Source organism: Plodia interpunctella, chromosome 19, assembly GCF_027563975.2.
Source record: "Plodia interpunctella isolate USDA-ARS_2022_Savannah chromosome 19, ilPloInte3.2, whole genome shotgun sequence".
In the NCBI taxonomy this organism is placed as follows: Eukaryota; Metazoa; Arthropoda; class Insecta; order Lepidoptera; family Pyralidae; genus Plodia; species Plodia interpunctella.
Genome location: NC_071312.1, coordinates 3,117,870 through 3,137,945, shown reverse-complemented (window position 1 = coordinate 3,137,945; position 20,076 = coordinate 3,117,870). Strand labels below are relative to the sequence as shown.

General features: G+C 41.5%; 3 protein-coding genes across 12 annotated transcripts in view; 2 read left to right on the top strand and 1 right to left on the bottom strand.

The window, feature by feature from the left end:
* The window catches only part of osa, an 85,097-nt gene extending 75,936 nt beyond the window's left edge, over nucleotides 1-9,161 (top strand). For 5 of the 6 annotated variants that reach the window (XM_053760055.1, XM_053760054.1, XM_053760053.1 and 2 more), the window contains 8 exons: nucleotides 545-629; nucleotides 975-1,224; nucleotides 3,231-3,317; nucleotides 5,313-5,594; nucleotides 5,939-6,170; nucleotides 6,594-6,744; nucleotides 7,076-7,298; nucleotides 7,679-9,161. In XM_053760055.1, the coding sequence (XP_053616030.1) occupies nucleotides 545-629; nucleotides 975-1,224; nucleotides 3,231-3,317; nucleotides 5,313-5,594; nucleotides 5,939-6,170; nucleotides 6,594-6,744; nucleotides 7,076-7,298; nucleotides 7,679-8,953 (2,585 nt within the window). In that variant the 3' untranslated portion in view covers nucleotides 8,954-9,161. The remainder of the gene's footprint in view (nucleotides 1-544; nucleotides 630-974; nucleotides 1,225-3,230; nucleotides 3,318-5,312; nucleotides 5,595-5,938; nucleotides 6,171-6,593; nucleotides 6,745-7,075; nucleotides 7,299-7,678) is intronic. The other variant, XM_053760058.1, reaches the window with a different exon arrangement.
* Nucleotides 9,162-9,747: 586 nt separating this feature from the next.
* On the top strand, nucleotides 9,748-18,130 carry LOC128678479 (zinc finger CCCH domain-containing protein 13-like). 5 transcript variants are annotated; one of them, XM_053760061.2, is made up of 14 exons: nucleotides 9,748-10,043; nucleotides 10,276-10,376; nucleotides 11,083-11,208; nucleotides 12,677-12,746; nucleotides 12,945-13,030; nucleotides 13,442-13,570; nucleotides 13,993-14,113; nucleotides 14,255-15,070; nucleotides 15,411-15,527; nucleotides 15,783-15,899; nucleotides 16,004-16,114; nucleotides 16,519-16,632; nucleotides 17,302-17,458; nucleotides 17,855-18,130. In XM_053760061.2, the coding sequence occupies exons 1-14, from the start codon at nucleotides 9,915-9,917 to the stop codon at nucleotides 17,926-17,928; spliced, it is 2,268 nt and encodes a 755-aa protein (XP_053616036.1). In that variant the 5' UTR covers nucleotides 9,748-9,914; the 3' UTR covers nucleotides 17,929-18,130. The 5 variants fall into 5 exon arrangements, with proteins under 5 accessions (XP_053616036.1, XP_053616035.1, XP_053616034.1 ...); XM_053760060.2 differs by having other exon boundaries at nucleotides 11,083-11,217; nucleotides 15,414-15,527; XM_053760059.2 differs by having other exon boundaries at nucleotides 9,749-10,043; nucleotides 11,083-11,217.
* Nucleotides 18,131-18,305: 175 nt separating this feature from the next.
* On the bottom strand, nucleotides 18,306-19,723 carry LOC128678480 (retinol dehydrogenase 13-like). The gene has a single exon (XM_053760064.1). It carries the CDS (start codon nucleotides 19,427-19,429, stop codon nucleotides 18,455-18,457), a length of 975 nt encoding a protein of 324 aa, XP_053616039.1. The 5' UTR covers nucleotides 19,430-19,723; the 3' UTR covers nucleotides 18,306-18,454.
* Nucleotides 19,724-20,076: the final 353 nt, after the last annotated feature.

Genomic DNA, 20,076 nt, shown 5'->3' with positions numbered 1-20,076 from the left:
TGCAGAGGTCGTCCGTGCATATTATAAAAAGCCTGTCTGTCTGTGTCAACGCGATAAACTCAAAAAAATCCAGACGGATTTTTGTACTGTTTTCACCAATAGACTGATGATAGATTCTCTCGACCGAAATAGATGTCATTTAATGATAAATCAATGTCTACAATTAGTGTTGATTTGACAGTTCATAGTGCAGTCGATAAAACAGTTTTCTATTACCTGTGTTCATTTGATAAATTATTATGAGATTTGCTAATCCAAGATTATCATGTTTTAATTCAAATATTGAAATTGACACCTCGAGCGACCCTTGCATTTCATATTAATCTCCTCTTGGTAAAATGAGTTTCCCTGTCACTATGGGATGGTTCACAAATTAGTTTTGGCTGTGTTGTTATTATTTGCATATTCTGATCATTGCATGTACTGTAATCAATTTAACACCACATTCTAATGCATGCGTTATCGTTAATCATTTGTACATACATTACTGGTTTCAAAAGCAGTGCGAGATTTTTAGTTTAATTGTGAATTTTTCGACTTACAGGTTACCAACAAGGATACGGGTATGAATACGGGCCTCCTTATCAAGCGAATAGGCCCGTTTATCCTTATGGACCCGAAGGGGATAGGTAGGTGTAATTTTTAAAATATTACTTATTATCTTAAATTTTCTTGACTGAAAAAAGAAAGAGATCATTATGATCAATTATGATCTTCTTTTTTTTATTGGGAAGAGAATTTAATCGAGTGTTTTTAGTTTGTAGAATGTGTGTTCCCCCGTTTGGAAACCCTTAGGTTTTTTCTATCACGAGGTGATGCCAGCAACTTCGAAGTCGGGGCCTTTTTATTTAGAGCTGCTCGAAGTACCAGTTATTTCTACATCCAAACAATAGTAGATAGTGGGGGACAGCTGGACGCCGGTGGACTTCAAAAAAGCATTCGATATAACAATGTAATGTACAAATGTTTTGTAGGGGCTACCGACCGGGCGGCGAGTACCAGTACGGCGGCTACGGCGGGCAGTACCGCGCGGGCGGGCCGGGCGCGCCCGCGCCGCCGCCCGCCACGCCGCCGCCCGCGCAGCCCTATCCTGACTACTACCGCGCGCCACATCCGCAGCATCCGCAGCACCCGCATCCGCAGCATCCGCCACACCCGCCTCATCCACCACATCCGCCCCATCCGCCGCTGTCGCCGCACCAGCCGCATCAGCCGCCTATCGAGGTTATTTTTTATTCTTATTCATATGACGTTTGCTCTTTCAGGTTAGGTTTTGATTTGTCGAGACAAGTACAGTTTATCGTAGATTCAAATTTAATGCTCGATTATTTCCTAAAATCTATTACGGTTATCTGCATTCTCGACTAATTATTTTTCGTTTAAACTGTAGTCAACCATTTTGAAATGGCGCGGCTCGGTCATCAGCAAATTTTGTGTCATTTTTTTTAAACGACTGAATGATAGATTATGCGTTGTTACGGTTTTGGTATGTGTTAAAAACTGATCAATGCTTTTGTAATCTGTTTGTGTTTAGTCATAGATCTTACGAGAAATATTTAAACCAAAGATTAAGATAAACTAGAAAATCTTCCTCTTACCTGACTTAAGTAAAAAACCTACCGCATTTTTAGATAACTTTAAATATTATTATGTTTTAGCCCAATATATAGCATGACTAGCATGTAAGGAGTAATGTTTCGTGTATGTATGCGTGTGCTTTATTCCGCACTCTTTTATTGATCGTATAAATTACTTCCTTGTATCTTACCGCCTTAGATGAGCTATTGTAAAACAATAACAAAATAGAAATAATTTATCCAAATTATTGACTCTCTTTGGGTTGAACATAAATATTCGCGAGAACGCAATCGTATCGCTATCGACACAACTTAATGGATAATGAACAGTTTAATGTACTATAGACCCATAATGTCTATGCCTAAACGTCCATTATTCGATGGTAATTAGTGCTCAATTCACAGTATTAAAACATTCAGCCATAACAGACGAAAATATAGAATCTATGCTGTTATTGTTTTAAGAATATAACTATACCCTGATTAATAATTTCGTGAAGTTCTGACGCGTGTAATTTTTTGACATTTCAGAAAAGTTTTATTCGAAATAAAAAATAATAATAATTGAATTAGATCAAAATAACAGAGTTTACTTAATCTAATTCCATTGTTGCACCATTGGGAAGTACAGATGAAAGATCAATTGTAAATTTACTAAATAGAAAAAATAGTACAACATATTTCTTCAGTCAATGAAAATCAGGCTCCTCTCGTAAGTCATCCGATGAAACATATTCCCGTTGTGAATTCATGATAAAAAATTCCACAGATAAAACAATTTTAGTATTTTTAGATATAACAAAATGGTTTTGAAAAAAGTGTGAAGAACCTGTTAATCACTAAACTGTGATTTCTGAAAAGAAAAATGATTTCCCAAATAATCGTAATAGCTTTCATAACATGATAATAAAAAATATAATAAGTATTTCATAATTATTATTAAGTATATTTTGAATTTTAGTTTTTGTAATTGAAACGTAAAATTTATTATAGGTAAATTTTTTATTTTACTCAAATATTTTCAATTCGGCTCTATCAATGATAGCAACATTTATGAAATGTCAGAATACCGTGGAATTGATAATCAGGGTTTACATATGAATTTATATAATAGGGAGGTTGAAATGTCATCAAATATTTATTTACGATTATAGCGTCGTTTGCATTTGGCTTGTACTAGTGCATTGCATGATCAAAAAAAATGTAGAAAGTATGTGATTTGAAGAATTGTTATCTACTATGACATTTGAATCTCGGTATTTAGGTATGATAATTGTTTGCAGAACATCTGAGTTTGATATATATAGGAATATAGACATTAAAAGCGAATATTTTTGTGTTGTGGAAATCTAATGTATAAAATTGGAAACTGATTGACTTGTAGGAACTAAAAACTGGAAATTTTATAGTGGTTCTTATACGACGTCAATGTTTTGGAATTTCCCATCTCAAGGGGGATGAAACTTTCACACGGGGTCCGAGTTTGTGTGAAAGAGAAGGTTGACGTCAGGCAAGCGGCCAGTCATAAAATCAATACCAAATCTTCAAAATTCTTTAGTCACAGAAGTTATTAAAACCGGGCCCACGCTGGGATGAGAGAGAGAGAGAGAGACAGATGTAAGACAAGTCAGGCTGACTGTCTGTTTGGTTTAGATCCCGTCGTCGCAGCCGCCTAACCTAATGAGCTCGCAGCTAGCGCGCCAACTCGTGGCGCCGCTGCATCCGAACCCGAGACCCTACGTACGGACGCCCCGTTTGTACCACGCACTCAACCCACACCGCTTCCCATGATTGGCGATCGGTCACAATACATGCGAGCACGCACGACTCCATTATATCCCGGATCGATTCTCGTCTGTTCAAATTATAACTAATTACATATACTTTCTAAGAGATCCCTACGAGATAAGTACGCCGTTGTGTACGTCTCGTTCTTGTATTTATTTTACCGAGTGAGAAATAAATTTAATATTCCACATGTGTGAATGTAAGATGATTAGTGGTCTCGCTCAGTCGACTGTCACAGATGAGTTATCTTGTTTCCCTTATGTTTATGGTGCTTTGTGGGAAATAACGATAGTTATGTTGTGAGTTGCTTGTCTACTATTAGTATACTATTAGGTTACAAGCTTCAGACACACATAAGTTTTTAAACTTGTTTTTTGTTCAGACGTCGATATTATGCATATGCATATATGAGCACAATATTATTATTGTTGACACTAATCATATTTGTTTTTATATCACATACATTCTTTATGTAACAGAATAATAAAAAGGACACTTCAATCCGTTCAAAATTATTGAAATTACTGAAAACAAAACTTTGTTTTATGTGAGGCAACTGCTTCACATAAAAATACCCATATAGTTTGAGTATATAGCAGTTTTTGTTTACACAAGTCACACTTTACGCAGACGTTAATCGATGCAAGGGACACGAAATCATCCGTGGTTTTGGCTTCATTTAATTATTTCGATAATACCACTCGCTTGGACAAAATTTTAAGCTATCACTGTTAATTTTCTTCTGTTTTTTTCGTTAACTCAATTGGCTTGCGGTGTGATTAATCAAAATTGGCTTTTCGGTGTCGAGTCGACGCCGCCATCGGTCGGTAATCGTTCGTTGCTATCAAAATTTAACATTATTACAACGAGGAAGTTGAGGTATAGAGTGTGTGGTGGTGGCTTTATTTAAGATCAATATTTTGGTCACTAAATCCATGTGCATGCTTTCACTTAAATCATTGTACGCTTAGCTATAAGTTTTAATTGGTGTCTTAGCTTCATATCGATTCGGTTTGATCGAATAATAGGGTGATATCTCAATGGCAATATTCGGCTTAACATTGTTTATACAATCTGTCAAGATATTGAAGAAATTAAATGAGCGCACAGTCTCACTTCGCCGGCAACAATTATCAGTCATACTTGACCATGATAGATGGTATTGCAGTGGCAAAAAAATTTAGTTAATCATACTTCGCTTTCTTGACAGATTGTAGTTATCTCTTCTAAAAATATGTTTGCAGCGAATATAAGCTAGTTTTCTATTATTATTATTATTATTAAGTTTGCTAGTGTGACATTGCCCTAATTTATGAAGTTCATTCGACGCTTTACCGGATTCATTCGAAGCGTTACATATCCTGGGTGCACAGTCAGTGTAATGACATCTGTTTCTGCTTAACTTTACATAACTTTGGACTCGTTTGAAGCTTGACAATAGAATTGGGTGTAGTATTAATAATTTTGTACATACGCGGGGACTATTATGTTTGTCAAGTTTCATCGATTCAAAACGGTCTATATTTATCGTTATGTGATTTATGATAATTCGTTAATGTGCAAAAGTGCATAGAGAACGAAAAGATTCATTGTGTTTTGTTGCAGTTTTGACATTTCCAGGTTTACTCTTCAATATTTTATAAATTTTTCTACCAAAAATGTTCAATCCTGTCTATATAAAAAGACAATGAAATGGTAGCAAAGATTGCACTGTCAAAACTCATGCTATTTCCAATCTGGGCCAACGAAAGTCACTAAGCCAATGTCTATCACTTTTTATCAATAACGTGCTAGAAAGAGATCAACACATTCATTGGCGTTCGTTTGCTCGGTGTGGAGATAGATTCAAAGTCACACCTCTATAAATTCTGAATGATATCGATCGTTTTATCCCGAGTCCATTGTATATTATTCGATCAGTGCGTGTAATCGTTCGTACACTTCCAGTACGGCGGGGGTAAGCCGCTGGGCGCTGGGCCGGCGGGCCCGGCAGGCCCGGGGGTCCCGGCGGGCGCGGGCGCGCCGCGGAGACACCCGGACTTCGCGAAGGCGGAGGGCGGCTACGGGCCGGGCGCGGCGGCGGGCGGCGCGGCGGCGGGCCGGTTCGCGGCGGGCTGGGGCGCAGGCCTGCCCCGCGCGCCGCAGCCCTCCTCGCCGCAGTCGCCCGCCGTCTGGAGGCCGCCCACCATGCCCTCGCATCCGCCGGCGGGCTGGCCGCCTTATCAACAGGTTTGTTTCTAAACAACATTGCCCCATTTTATTTGGGGTCAGCACTTTTCTATCTCAGTCTCTTGTAGCACTTTTATACGATACCTTTTCTCTTCTTTGCATTCGTGTCATAACCATGTCTTTTGAGCAAACAAAAAAATTTTGAAGTTCCCTTTGCCAAGGGATCTTTTGATCTTTTAATTCATTCGCAATAATATTTGGCGACCCTTACTTTACAAAATTACTTATCAAAATATTGATGAATCATTTATTCATTCTCTTTTCTTTTACACCGTTACTAAGGGGGTGTTATAGTTTATCTCGAGTCATGAAGTGAATCCCACAATCGCACTTGTCGATCGCAGGGCACGGGTCCGGCGCTGGGCCCCAGCGCGCTGAAGCGCGAGCTGACGTTCCCGGTGGAGTGCGTGGAGGCGGCCGTGCCGGCGCCGGACAAGCGGCGGCGGCTCACGCGCGCCGACGTGTGTCCGGTGGACGCCTGGCGCATCGTCATGGCGCTCAAGTCGGGGCTGCTGGCGGAGACCTGCTGGGCGCTAGACATCCTCAACATACTGCTCTTCGACGACAACTGTATAGGTCTGTCTGACTGTCCTGTCTCTCCTCTAGGTTTCATTTCAATCATAAATCTAATAATGTAACAAAATTTTGCATGATTTCTGCCATGTATTGGCATAATTAGAAAATCACTAATATTTTAAATAGCTATCAATGATTTGCTAATAGATGTGATACATGTGTAAGATATTACATTGGACGAGTGGTTAAATGAACGAATAACCTAGTCAGAAGTATAATTTCTCATTGATTCAAGAACACACATATATAATCGGGTCAAATCATCAACAGGGTCAAAAGAACAACTGTCCCAATACGTCTATTTCTCATAAAGAAAACGTCTCAAAATTACAACTGTTCAAAATGCACCTTTTACTTCCCATAACGACGGTCGAACACCACGGATTCGTTTATCCTAATGCAACGTGTTTATGTCGGCTGCAGGATACTTCGGGCTGCAACACATGCCGGGGCTGCTGGAGCTGCTGCTGGAGCACTTCCACAAGAGCCTGAGCGACGTGTTCGACGCGCCCGCGGCCGACCACGAGCCCTGGTACGCGCCCCGCGCGGAGCCCGAGCCCGTCGTAGAAACTAGGTAATAATCGTGTCCTCCTTGAGTCTTGACGTGTCGGTTAGATTATTGTTCTGAATCTTAGCTTAGATGGCAAATGATAGTGGACTGTTAAACTGATTTACTTTTGGTAAAAATGCGATAATATATAGAAACCAAATGAATTGTGTACCAGATGATGGTTGATCGCGTCAAAATTTAAATTAGGTTGCCGGTCGTACCTTGAATTTTTTCATCTCAATATTATTTTCAAAATTCGCTAAAAATAAACAGGCCATTGAAATTACATAGTATGTCTTTCTTTATTATGACTATACAACTTCGGTCGATTTTGACACACACACATATTTTTCAGGAAAAAACCTGAGCCTCCAGACCCCAGCGATCGAGTGAAAATCCTTAGCGGCGAGAACTACACGCTAGAGAGCCGGCGCCGGCAGCCGGTGACGATGCGGCCGGACTCGCCGCTGTTCGCGGCCGACCCCGCCGACCGCGAGCTCGCGTGCGTGCAGGACGTGCTGGAGCCCTGGCAGCACGGCCCGCACGCCGCCGCCGACCACATCATGCCCTGCTTTCAGGTTTGTACACACACACACATACTCACACACTGTGAGATATATAAACTATCTTATCTTACCACCATTTAGTGGCAAGTAGTCACATACGAAATAGTGAATTATACTGTAAACCTGTGTGGATGCTTCCTCACGATATTTTCCTTCACTGGAAGTAAGTGGTGGTAATACAACTTATTTTTCGAGTTGATTGTTAAACCGACTTTCAATCATAGCACAGACGGACAGTCTTAACTACTGGACTACAACCTTACCTTCTGATGCATTAGGAGAGCTAAATGATGTAAAAAAATGTCATTGACGTATATAATTAAATCTTATATTCTTACGCAAGTCAGTTGTGTTTATAATTTGTTAAATAATAATACTGTTGTTTGTTTCAGGGGGAATTTGTGCATTTACCTTTCGTGCGGGTGTTAAAGGGGACCCGAGCGCCGTCCCCTCCCCCCGCGGCCGCCGCCGACTCCCCGCGGCTCAAGTCCGAGCCCGAGGAGCCGCGGCCGCGCGACCACGACGCCGACAACCTCGAGGCCGAGCCCATGGACCTCGAGCCCGAGCGGCGCCCCACTCTACTCATCAAAGACCCCGCCGGGGTGCTGAAGCGGCGGCGGCTGGAAGACTACGAGGACGAGTGCTACACGAGAGACGAACCCAGTCTCAATCTAGTGAACGAATCGCGGGACGCTCTCGCGAAACGTTGCATAGCGTTGTCCAACATCCTGCGGGGCCTGACGTTCGTGCCGGGGAACGAGGCCGAGTTCTCGCGGTCCGGGGCCTTCTTGGCGATCGCGGGCAAGCTGCTGCTGCTGCACCACGAGCACGCGCCACGCGCAGCGCGCGCGCGCGCCTACGAGCGCGCGGCGCGCGACGACGGCGACGGCGACTGCTGCTGCTCCAGTCTGCGCGGCGGCGGCGAGTGGTGGTGGGACGCGCTGGCGCAGCTGCGCGAGGATGCGCTCGTCTGCTGCGCCAACATCGCGGGCGGGCTGGAGCTGAGCGCGCAGCCCGAGGCCGTGGCGCGGCCGCTGCTGGACGGGCTGCTGCACTGGAGCGTGTGTCCGGCGGCCGTGGCGGGCGACGCGCCGTCCGCCGCCGCCGCGTCCTCGCCGCTGTCGCCGCGTCGGCTGGCGCTCGAGGCGCTGTGCAAGCTGTGCGTGACGGACGCCAACGTGGACCTGGTGCTGGCCACGCCGCCGCGCGGGCGGCTGGCGGCGCTGTGCGCGGGGCTGGCGCGGGACCTGTGTCGCCCCGAGCGGCCCGTGGTGCGCGAGTTCGCCGTCAACCTGCTGCACTACCTGGCGGGCGCGGGCGGCGCGGCCGCGCGCGAGGTGGCGGCGCACGCGCCCGCCGTGGCGCAGCTGGTGGCCTTCATCGAACGCGCGGAGCACACGGCGCTGGGCGTGGCCAACCAGCACGGCGTGGCGGCGCTGCGCGACAACCCGGACGCCATGGGCACGTCGCTGGACATGCTGCGGCGCGCGGCCGCCACGCTGCTGCGGCTGGCGGAGCTGCCGGAGAACCGGCCGCTGATCCGGCGCCACGAGCGGCGGCTGCTGTCGCTGGTCATGTCGCAGATCCTGGACCAGAAGGTGGCGCACGAGCTGGCGGCGGTGCTGTTCGCGTGTTCGCAGCGCGCGGACTCCGCGCCCGACGAATAGACTGAGAGACTGAGGACGCTACCCGAGGGTACGTGTGTACATATAGTGTAACGCGGCGGACGTTAGGCTCCGTTCTGTTATTTATGTCCACGATCGATTTATTTCCGAGGATGTCGATGTGCTATAATCGATTTCTATTGTTCGATTGAAGAAAGATGTATTATAACTCGTAATTTTGATTTTTATAATAAAATGGGACATGAATCTGTTTATTGGTTTTATGATGGAGATTTTATACCGAGTACCTTTAGCGCCTTTGTCTATAAGAGAATTCGTAGTGGAGAGTGTGAGGAGCTTACGTGGGCTATAAGTTTTAATTAAGTTTAATGTGAATTATTACAATAATCTATAATATATTGAAATTGAATCTGAATTTTATTTATTTATTTTTGAATTGGCATTTTATAATTTTTCACACCTCTATCAAAATTCACATTAGAAAAATCAAACAAAAATTTTAATTACTAACAAGCAGCACTAAAATAATAGGTAAATACAACATACTCTACTACACATATTACACTAAACATAAGACAACTAGTAAAATCACGGAGTATGTATAGTGCTGTAATACGTTAGTTGTATTATTAATTAACAAATTAGATATCTTTTGTGGTTAAGATATAAAACAAATGCGGAACAATAAATGTTATATATTCTGAAAAACGAAAAACTGCTGGTAAGATTCATAGTAGATAAATGGGTTAATCATATACTTATAACTGGCAGCTAAGAAACTTTGTCATAGAGAAAAAGGAATCTGTCTCGTCTTGGTACGACAAGTAATCAATATTCTTTTTTCAAGTGGTCTTTCAGTGTCATTTTTATTTTGCCCATGTTTATTCGGTCAACATATCATAAAATTATTTTCCGTTTTCGTGAAATTACAGCAGATTCATTGATTACAGTTGTATTTGTTATGATAATGTAAGGTTTATTTGATTTTAATGTCTCATATAAGATGGAATGTCAGACGAGCGATAGCAAAAAATTGTACAAAGTATTTGACGCGTCGAAGCGAAAGCGGAGTCGCAAGATAAAGGAAGGACACGATGATTCAAACTCTGTAGTCACCGACGATACTGCTAGCGTAAGTATTTGATTTACTTTTACTGATTGTTGAAACTGGAATAGGTAAGTATGTGTGTCGAAACTATTAGTCCGGTAGGCAAGTAAATATATACCTAGTTAAAAAAATTGAAGATATTCTCAATGTCAATTAAATTTTATTTTTCTTAGTGACTTGTGAAAACTTTTTGTTACTAATGTGTTCATGTCAATTCGAAATCAGTGTGAATAGCTGAGAATAAATATTATAACAGGGTTGCCAAGGGAATGTGTGTCGCAGTGCGTCGGCGAAGACTAGTCTGCATGATGTTCCCACGGCGCAGACTATAAGCATGAACAAAGATTCACAGAAAAGGTTACTATTATCTATACTTATATTACAATATCTAAACTAGCGGCCCGTCCCGGCTTCGCTCGGGTAAAAACAATATGCACCTAAACCTGGAATAACACAAATTCCCACGGTAGCAAAGCCACGGGATGCAGCTAGTAAATGGAAGGAGGCCTAGGTTAGAACCCTGTGAAACTCCTATTATCGATAGGTAAGCAGATAGAATAGACGTGACCGTATGGATGTTTGCCCGCTACTATGTAGGTGCAGCCCTAATACGATCCTCGGGTCAAGGCAAGATTCGAATCTCACGACTTTTGGTAATTTGTCACAAAATATAGTGTCGTGGTTTATCTGTAGATTTATTTTTAAAGAATTCTTTACATTGGTAGGTATAGGTACCCTGATACTATACTTATTAAGCATACACAGCGCATTAAAGTGTGATTGCCTCATCTAATTAAGATGAGATGCGTATTCCTGGTTCCTCTTTCAGCCCCATAGCGTCGGAACCCAGGGTCCTCTTTCGTACTTTAGGTAGTAGTGTAATTGCTATTGTACTCAAAAAGTGCCAATATGGTCTGATAACTAGGGATGTCGGCCTTGCTAAGAAAATAAAAAGTAGAAAAGCTGAATCCTGAACACAGTATAATAAAAAGTATAAACTCTCGGCTAGACCACGTAAGAAGCTGGAAAACATTCAGTTGAGATACTTATATCGGTGATCCAGGGATAGGGACCGCGATAGCAGCCCTGCGGCGTCGCCGTCGCCCACAGACGTCCATCACAAGCGCTCCTCGACCGACACTCGGCGCTCCGAAATACGCTCCACCCGTTCCCCGAGGCGGAACCGCAGGCAAGACATGTCCGTATACATTATACGTAGCCATAACTCTCTAATCTGATCTTGTTTCCGGCTGTTCAATCGGGATCCGCTAAAATAATAGTTCTTTAAAAATGTTATAGCTAATCTTAAAATTGGTTTTGCGACTGGTTGTCTGCTTGTCTAATCTTTGGGAATGCTGTTGCTGCCTCTTAGTAGTTACAGCATATTTATATCACATCTACGACTTACTAGAGGGGAATGAAATGCTTCTGTCATATAGGCGTTATTTGGACCACCAATAATAATAATCCGAAAATGTCCCTAAAGTTCCATTTAATTGGTCTGTGAGGTGAGATGAAAGAAAGGCTTTTGCTCGAAGGTTATAGTAGTCGCAATTTAGCGGAAGACTTTTAATACCGTAAGTACGTACACTCGGTGGCAGACAAAACTAACGACCCCAACCACCGCCCCACCTTACTACATTCCATTTTTTGTTACAAGTCTTATTGGTTTTACAGCCATATGTATAAATTAAAAATAGATTTTTAGTAAATTACTTTCCCGGTTATTAAATGTTAAACTTGAGCTTTGAACTAATATTTGATTTATTGTCAACATAATTCAACAATAACTACTGTGGAGATTGTAACCTAACGGTAGTTAACACTTTATTCTATCTCAAACTGTATACACTACTACACTGACTGACTACACGGCACACAGTGTGCGGTGCTTTTATAAAGAATAAAAAATATTTTAATGAATGTAGTATGTACTTTATTTGTTATTCACAATACTTTTCAAACGTTCCTCTCCCAGCTACCTTCGAAACCTCTTCAAATTTCGCACCGATACTCAGGGTCGTTCTTTGCGTAGTGCTGTAAACCTTCGTCTAATTACTCCAATCCACTCCACTGTTTTTTTTTTCCAATTCGTTCACTGTACATGCTGTTCGTCTTTGGAATGCTTTACCTTACTCCATCCGGTGTGCTCAAACTCCGAGTAGCTTTAAATCTCAGTTCAAGACATATTATTTATCTCTTTGATAAGCTGTTTCTGTATTTCCATTTTTATTCATAATTCATAATTATGTGCAATATAAGTATGAATTATGAATGTAATGTATGTAAGTTTATGTAATGTGTGTATGTAAGTTTATAGTATTAACATTTATGTAGGTTTATGATATTTGTTTTAAGTATATTTATTATATTAAATCTATTTTTACAATTGTCAGTTCAATCCGACCCGCATTTCTGTATTTCCTCGTCTAGCAATTTCCCAAAAGGTTGCCTGGAAGAAATTGCTTACAGCGATAAGGCCGCCTTTTGCACAATGTATCTATACTATAATGTCATGCTATGTGTGATTATACATTTTGTACTTATGTATACTATGTAATTAATTTGTGCAATAAAGATTTTTGTATTGTATTGTATTGTAGTAGGTGATGAATACCGAAGCTAAAGCACTTTTCTTTTATAAGGATTTTTTACAGGAGAGATGAAATGTCACTGGCGTTAAAGGCTGGATTGATATCGCCCGCGACATCGGTTTCTCCGCGCCCGGTAATTTGTTTGCTATCATCATCCATCCATACTTCTATATCCATACTAATATTATAAAGATTTGTGTATATTTGTTTGTAAAAAAACACTGGACCGATTGACGGACCGTTGATGTAGTTTGGCATGTAGATGGATCAGACCTTCAGGAAAAAACTGCTAAAAGTGGAAGTTTTCACAAGTAAATGCTGTTTCTCTCAGGTGACTGCTTTGGACTCATTAGGCCACGACGAAGATTCAATTATCTACGCGTTTTTGGAAGATGCCATCAAAAAGGAAAAGAAAAAGTAAGTAGCCTCTTTGGTATGCAGGTTCTGCGGCAGTTGGGGGTCACTAAAATAAGATTTTCTGAAATTCCTATGTACGGGAACTTTTTTATACTTGCATATGAGTTAGCAAAAGCTTCGGGTTATTTTCCCACGGGAACAGATTTTGTAGAATGAATAGCACCCCATGTTCATAACTGCATTATATTAATTTCAAGAATTCAACCGATTGATTTAGTAGAGCTAAAGTAACATTTAACACACATTTGCAATAAAGTTAGTTTTGCATTATATTTTTTCCTTTTCTATAATATTTATTTAAAAACTCTACCGGTCAGCCATCAGATCAGAGCTAGCGAGGTTGTGTCATAAAATGCATGAAAAATAATCCCTGGGGGTTAAAAAATATATTATATATATTATAAACTGCAGGGAGCGGCAGTCTCGCCGCCACGACGACTACCGGCCGGGCCAGCGCCACACCTCGGTGACGCACCGCCACAGACACCACCACCACCATCGCAGACGGTGTGAAGAGGCGTTATCCAGGGACAGGGACAAGTAATGTTTATTACACTGTTGTTCTCTCGCTCATTTTCGCGAGCCTCTAGGTTTCAGTCGGGACTGTGAAACAAAAACGCTTAATAATAGTAGCCGTTTTAGCATGATAGGTACCGCCACTGTTTATCGGATTTTTCGCTCTGCAGTGGTTTTGATATTATTTTATTTAGAAATATGACGTGAAAAGTGGTTGTGAAGGTCACAGTTTGTTGACACTCATTGTATTGGGATTTATTTTCTTCAAGTTACTGGCGCTTTATCAAAGGTACGAAAAACAAAACGATACTTACCTATCTGTAGACCTCATGTAGATAATATAAAAAATATAACATATATAAAAAAAAATTTTCGTCGAAGAAATCTTTAAAGATAGGTAAATTATTTTATTAAAGTTGAGAATAAATCATGTATGAAATTTGCAGGTCAATAAAAGATTTGTCTCCAGTGCCGGCCTTCAACCAAGCCGCTCTATTTGAAACTTTTGCAAAGTTGTGCGCTCAGTTCAATGAAAAATCTTCAGCGCAGTATGAGAAACAGACGGTGGTCAGTATTCACTTGTTTATTTTAGGTTCTTGTTATCTTTTATGTTTTATCTGAGTTACTTACGTCGCTGTTAAGAGTTGGAGTGTATAATTATGTTATTTTAGCGTAAATTTGCCCAAATTTACTTTTATTTTATTCCAGCAACGTTCGCACAGCCACAAATCTCTACAGTGCGAGGTGATGTCCAAACACGACTACCATGATGTTGACCAGCGACCCACCAGACTGCTGAATCGGACCGAGGAGCAGTCCAGAGAGAATGTCGGCAGGATTAGAAGCCAGGACAATTTCCGCGGGCGTCCAAGCCACGATAGGGTTGCAGTCCACTCCCGACCCGACAGGGCAGAGAAAAAAGAGAAATGCAATTACTGCCCTTCATATGATAAGGAAATTGATTATGTCAGCAAACTAGATTTAACCAGTTCCAGAATGCGAACCACAGAAGACAGGTATCAGGATTATCAACAAAACCTGCCAGATATAAACTTCCCCGAGCAATACAAAACTCGGCCACCACAAGAGTACAGGGATTTTCGGGATTACGAATGGGAGCGCAGGAATTATGAGGAAAAACGGTATGTTGATCAGAGGACGAGTAGAAGCTTTGACGTCAGGGAGCACAGGGACTGTTACCCTGAAGAGGAGAAGTGGCGGAGGACGACCAGAAGCGACAACCCTAAAGACAGGCGTTATGATCAAAGGTATCGCAGATACGAAGACAGGGATAAGTACTATGAAGATAGGACTGATCGAGACAGGTACAACATGCCTCAGAGGGACAACAGGCGCTCCAGACGCATCTCGGACAGGTTCGAGAGGAACTCTGTAGCTTCGAGGGAAGACGACTACAGGGATAGAGATAGATATTCAGAGAAGGAGAGGGATTCTGGGCTGAGTGTGGCTGACGGTGAAAACAGCACTGTGAGTGGGAAGAGCAACTACCTCCGGGTAATGAAAGTAAGTTTCTTCCGTTTTCCGCACATCATAGGTTTACTATGGATAGTGGACATTTCTATGTAGGTACTCTTTACCACCATTCCCCTCCAATAAATAAGCGGAAGATAATTTAAAATTATTTAATTTTTCAGTGTTTTTTGAGGGATGAGTCTTCTTCAAACGATAGCGCATAGCGCTGTATCACGGCAGTGATAGTCCCAACAAAAAAAGAAATATATATGAAATGACTAGCTTTTGTCCTCGGTAATTTCGTTTTTTGGTGCTCCGATGTACACCATCATCGTTGTTAGGCCACTAGCTAGTTCTCACACCTTGTTAATTTGATATACGATTTCTTCAGCAGGAGATCGTGGAGCAGCGAGAGGCGATGGACAAGATGATGAAACTGTGGAAGGAGCTAATGCGGTGCTTCAAGGGGCTGTCGCCGCAGACGCAAGGACAGGAAAAAGCTGTTCACGTATGTCTAAAGGCCTGCGAGTTATGATCGTCCTATGCTAATTATGATGTACCCCTAAGGGGCTACATACCTACGCGCACACTAGCCCCTCCATCCCATTTTTGCTACATTATTTAGCGAAAAAAAAACATTTATCTTCATCTCCTATTACACTTGGGGGTGCTCAGGATTGAGCCTTTTTTCTCCACAGGCTACATGACACTTGTCATGTAGCGTGGAGAAAAGTTTTTTTTATGTTTGTCGTTCGTTGTTTAGGAAAACGCAGCCAACGTGAGGGACTCAGCGGCGGCGCAGTTACGGCTGTGGCGCGAGTGCATGCGGCGCTACGAGACCGTGGCGCGGGACGTCGGCGACACCGACGCCAGGCTCATGGTCAGTCCCTCATCTGACCGATTTGCCAATGACGTCGTCCTCACAAATTTAGCCGAGTCTACACGCTAAGATGAAGTGACTAACGGTGAATGTCGTTTTGTCAGGAGGAGATCAACAAGCAGCGGTCTGAAATGGCGGAGATGGCCAGCATGTGGCAGGAGTGTCTCCAGCGGTACCGCGAGATGAGCACGGACTTCAACAGTCTCAAACAACAGGTTACTTGCGCTTTGCAAGTCTCATCTGTAGGTTTAGCTTTCTACAGACATGACTGCCCGCCTATTCCCAACAAAAATAAAAGCCAACGATTGTTTGTTTGTTACCTCTTCCCGTTTTATCTATTCGACCAATTGTCTCCAAATTTCGTGTAGATACCTACGAGTATATAGCAGCACGGAGAAGTATACATACCTAGATGTTTTCAGTTTCGATTGTGATAAGACTAGACGAATTGTGATCTGACAAGGGAACTACTCTGGACATATTTCTGGCAGCAATACTTAGCAAGAATTTTTTTTAGCTTATAGTTGTGTCTCACTGCTGGGCAAAGGTCACCCCTTCCTTCTTTCAAGAATTAAGACAAATATTTCATTGAAAAAATGTTTTTTTTTTTAATCGTCAGTTGACGCCCCCCGAGCCCACTCGGTTGCCGGCGGCGCCGCCGGTCGCGTGCGCGGAGGGCGAGGGCAGCGCGCCCGCGGCGCCCTACCGCCTGCCGCCCAACTACCCGCCACAGGTAGCTATTGCCAGTGATTGTAACTGTTAGTCATGCCCCAATGTTCAGTCGCGCCCGTCACGTTGACCTCCGTCGACGGATCGACGCAGAAAAACTTAGAAGTACACTAGGTACTTCTAAGTTTTTCTGCGTCGATGAAGTTTCGACGTAGATCAACGCACGTCAACGGACGGAGCACGAAACTACAACGTGCTACTTCGTCGCAACAAGCACAACTGAACAATGGGGCATGACTCTTAGGTAGTGCTCGTGACAGAAATTGTATAAGTGGAACTATTTACTTTTTATGATCTTTCCTGTTCAGCTCTTACTGATTTTTCATATAGGTAAATTTTCATTTTACCTAGGTAATTTGAAAATTTACCTATATGGATTACCTAGGTAATTTGAAAATTTGCCTATATGAAAAACCTTACCTTAGCCAAACCTTGCTTAGAAAAATTTACCTTTTTATTTCTCCTTCACAGACTTGTATTTATTATTAAATGTTGTTTTCGGCAATCCGGCTAGTCTAGTTCATATGAAAAGTTGCGTGCCACTGTCGTGGGGGTACGATGCCTTTTTTTAAACCTCGAATTTCCTACTTAAGCAAACGAAACTGCAACTGCTATAACATTTATTTAGACAGATAAAATCTGTCTTTTAGAATGTGTCGATAACAATTTTCAGATACCGGCGATGGCCGGCTACGGGTCGCCGCTGCGTCAGAACGCGTCGGTGCCGCCCGCGTGGTGGTGGAGCTCCCCCCGCCGCCGCTCCTCCCCCGACTCCCGCGGCTCGCGCGACCGCGAGCGGGAGAGGAGACATCGCCAGAAGGGGGGCAGAGGTAAATTGTTCACATATATCCTTTGTATATTATAAAACAAAGTCCTATGCCGCGTCTGTCTGTCTGTTCGCGATAAACTCAAAAACCTACTGCATGGATTTTGCATGCGGTTTTCACCGATTTACAGCTAATTCTGAGAAAGGTTTAAGTGTATTTTATTAAGTTTTTACCCCACGCGAACACTAGTACAAACTAAAAATCATAAATCTCGTCATCATGATTCTTGATTAAATTTGATACTGGCGAAACTGAATCTGGGCAGCTTGTAAAAGCGCAATTTCGTTATTTGTGGATACCGAAAGTCAGTGACCATACTCTGAAATTGTATTACATTACCATGTCTTTAATACTATTTATATAGTTATCTTTATTTTATTCTATTTTATATTGTTTCAGATGACACAAGATATAAGGACAAACCTTCAAAGCCCAGTGCGGCCCGTTCGGAGCACAGGCACAGAAAAAGATAGCAGACAAGAAATTCTAGTCAGAATAATAAAAATATTGGAAAGAAAACAGTGAACATTCAAAATTAGTTGTAAACATTGATATATAAACAGAGCATTTTTGATAAAAAATTGTGAAACTATTGAAATTTTACACTTGTGGTTTTACAAATAATGTCTATGAATTATGAGTTTTGTAATAAATATTTTTGTAAAAATCCACTAATATATTTTTTTACTGATACAAAACTATCCCAATATTAACCTGAGCTCACAGTAAATACTTATAATTTACAAGAATTATGTATTTACAACAATAACAAATACTTTTGACAAGCTTGTGGCGGATACTTTTCTGTATAAGGGTAGGTATAAATTGTTGGTGTAAAATTGGAATAAAATAAAATTGTTAGGCAGTATAATATGTTGAAGATTTACATATTGCTCCAGTCAACCTTTTCAATTGTAAGGATTTACTATTTCTACATTAAGAGATCACTTAAGAGATGTCAACTAAGTCAAAAGCCAGCAGAATATAACAAATACCATATCAGTAACTTTTATCTGCTGGTAAATAGGTTTCCACTATTTTCTCTGATGTTAACCACAGTCTATTAGCTACATCCATATCTAACGCTCTCTTTGCAGGTTCCTTCTCTTTACATTCCACAAAGTACTTCCCAGAAGTGTTTGCTAAATTTGGTGCTATTGCTAAGTGGATCACTGTTTGTGCTCCTTGCCAAGAAGATTTCATAAGAAGCCTAAATATAAGTTTCATTATATATGGCTGGTGCCTGAAGATATCTGTATAAACAGCTCCAGGGTGCAAACAGTTGACCGTAACATAGGATCCATGTAACAACTCATTTAGCTTCAAAGTAAACAACATATTTGCCAATTTTGTGTCAGAATATAATCTCCTGTGCTGTAGAGAAGTTTTTACTTTCTTATGGAAGTTGTCTGGGTCAACCTTTCCAATATAATGCATGATTGATGACACATTCACAATGCGGCTGTCTGGGTGCCTCTTTATCAATGGCAAAAGAAGCAATGTAAGCAAAAATGGACCATAATGGTTCACTTGAACTTCTATAGGTATATTATCTTCTGTTAATGAATTGTCAAGCTTCCCCATGCCAGCATTATTGATTAATATATTTATAAATGGCTGTGTTCTTATGATATCCTCAGCAAACCGAGCAACAGATAAAAATGAAGCTAGATCCAACTGTTTAAAGTGTACATTTGTGTTTCCAGTTTCTGTTTTAATAATTTTCTCAGCTTCCAAACCCTTATTCATATCTCTGCAGGCTAAAATAACTTTGGCATCTCGTTTGGCCAAGTCCTTGGCTGTCTCAAATCCAATCCCAGTATTGGCTCCTGTCACGATTACTATTTTTCCACTCAAAACTGTCTTACAATTGCATATCTTGGACATTATCTTAATGTATGAGCACCATACGAAAACAAAGATAAAAATAGCAGTCACAGTTATGAAAATCACTTTAAGAACATTTGTTTCCATATTTAGATCGATTTTATTTCCAGATTAAGTAATTTGCGCGAAATTAAACTTGCCGGCAACTTCCGCTTGCCGGTGATCTGTCCAGTGAGGGTGCAAAATGACTCGCTTTTCCAAATCTTGTCATCTATGTACTATATTTATTTTACAATTTGCTGATTGAGAAAAAATAAGTGTTCCGGTGATGAGAAACTACAATGAAATCTATCTAGATCATTGAGCAAATCGATAAAAATGTTTTTTAAGTGTCAAAATCTGTGGTCAAAATTAAAATGTTTTTGTTTTGTTTACATTTCATAATTGTCTAAAGCTATTTTGACTGATTTGACATTTGACATTGACGATGGCGACTGGCAAAGAAATTGCCCCCTTGGAATTAGTAGGTACTTCATGAAGTACCTACCCTACCACATAATGTATTGCCGTTGGACAACTGTCGATAGCGTTTCGATGGATTATCGATAGTTTGAGAAAAAGCAATACCATCGATAGTTTTACTTACTATTGATATCGTTAGATTATTGATGACTTCCATTTGTTTCTCGTGAAGCAGTGGAGTCAACGCGGGGAACAGGGACGGGAGAGTAGCAGGGGAAGTTCAGAATATGCAACCGGAATAAAATCTGGCACCAAATTCTGCCATCGGACAC

What these genes read in the sequence shown, in the direction of transcription:
- LOC128678479 (XM_053760059.2), top strand. Translation starts at nt 9,915, where the DNA reads ATGGAATGTCAGACGAGCGATAGCAAAAAATTGTACAAAGTATTTGAC. An exon ending in CGGAACCGCAGGCAAGACAT is followed by an intron (nt 11,218 to 12,676) that starts GTCCGTATACAT and finishes GATTTTTTACAG; the next exon opens with GAGAGATGAAATGTCACTGG. An exon ending in TCAACAGTCTCAAACAACAG is followed by an intron (nt 16,115 to 16,518) that starts GTTACTTGCGCT and finishes TTTAATCGTCAG; the next exon opens with TTGACGCCCCCCGAGCCCAC.
- LOC128678480 (XM_053760064.1), bottom strand. Translation starts at nt 19,429, where the DNA reads ATGGAAACAAATGTTCTTAAAGTGATTTTCATAACTGTGACTGCTATT.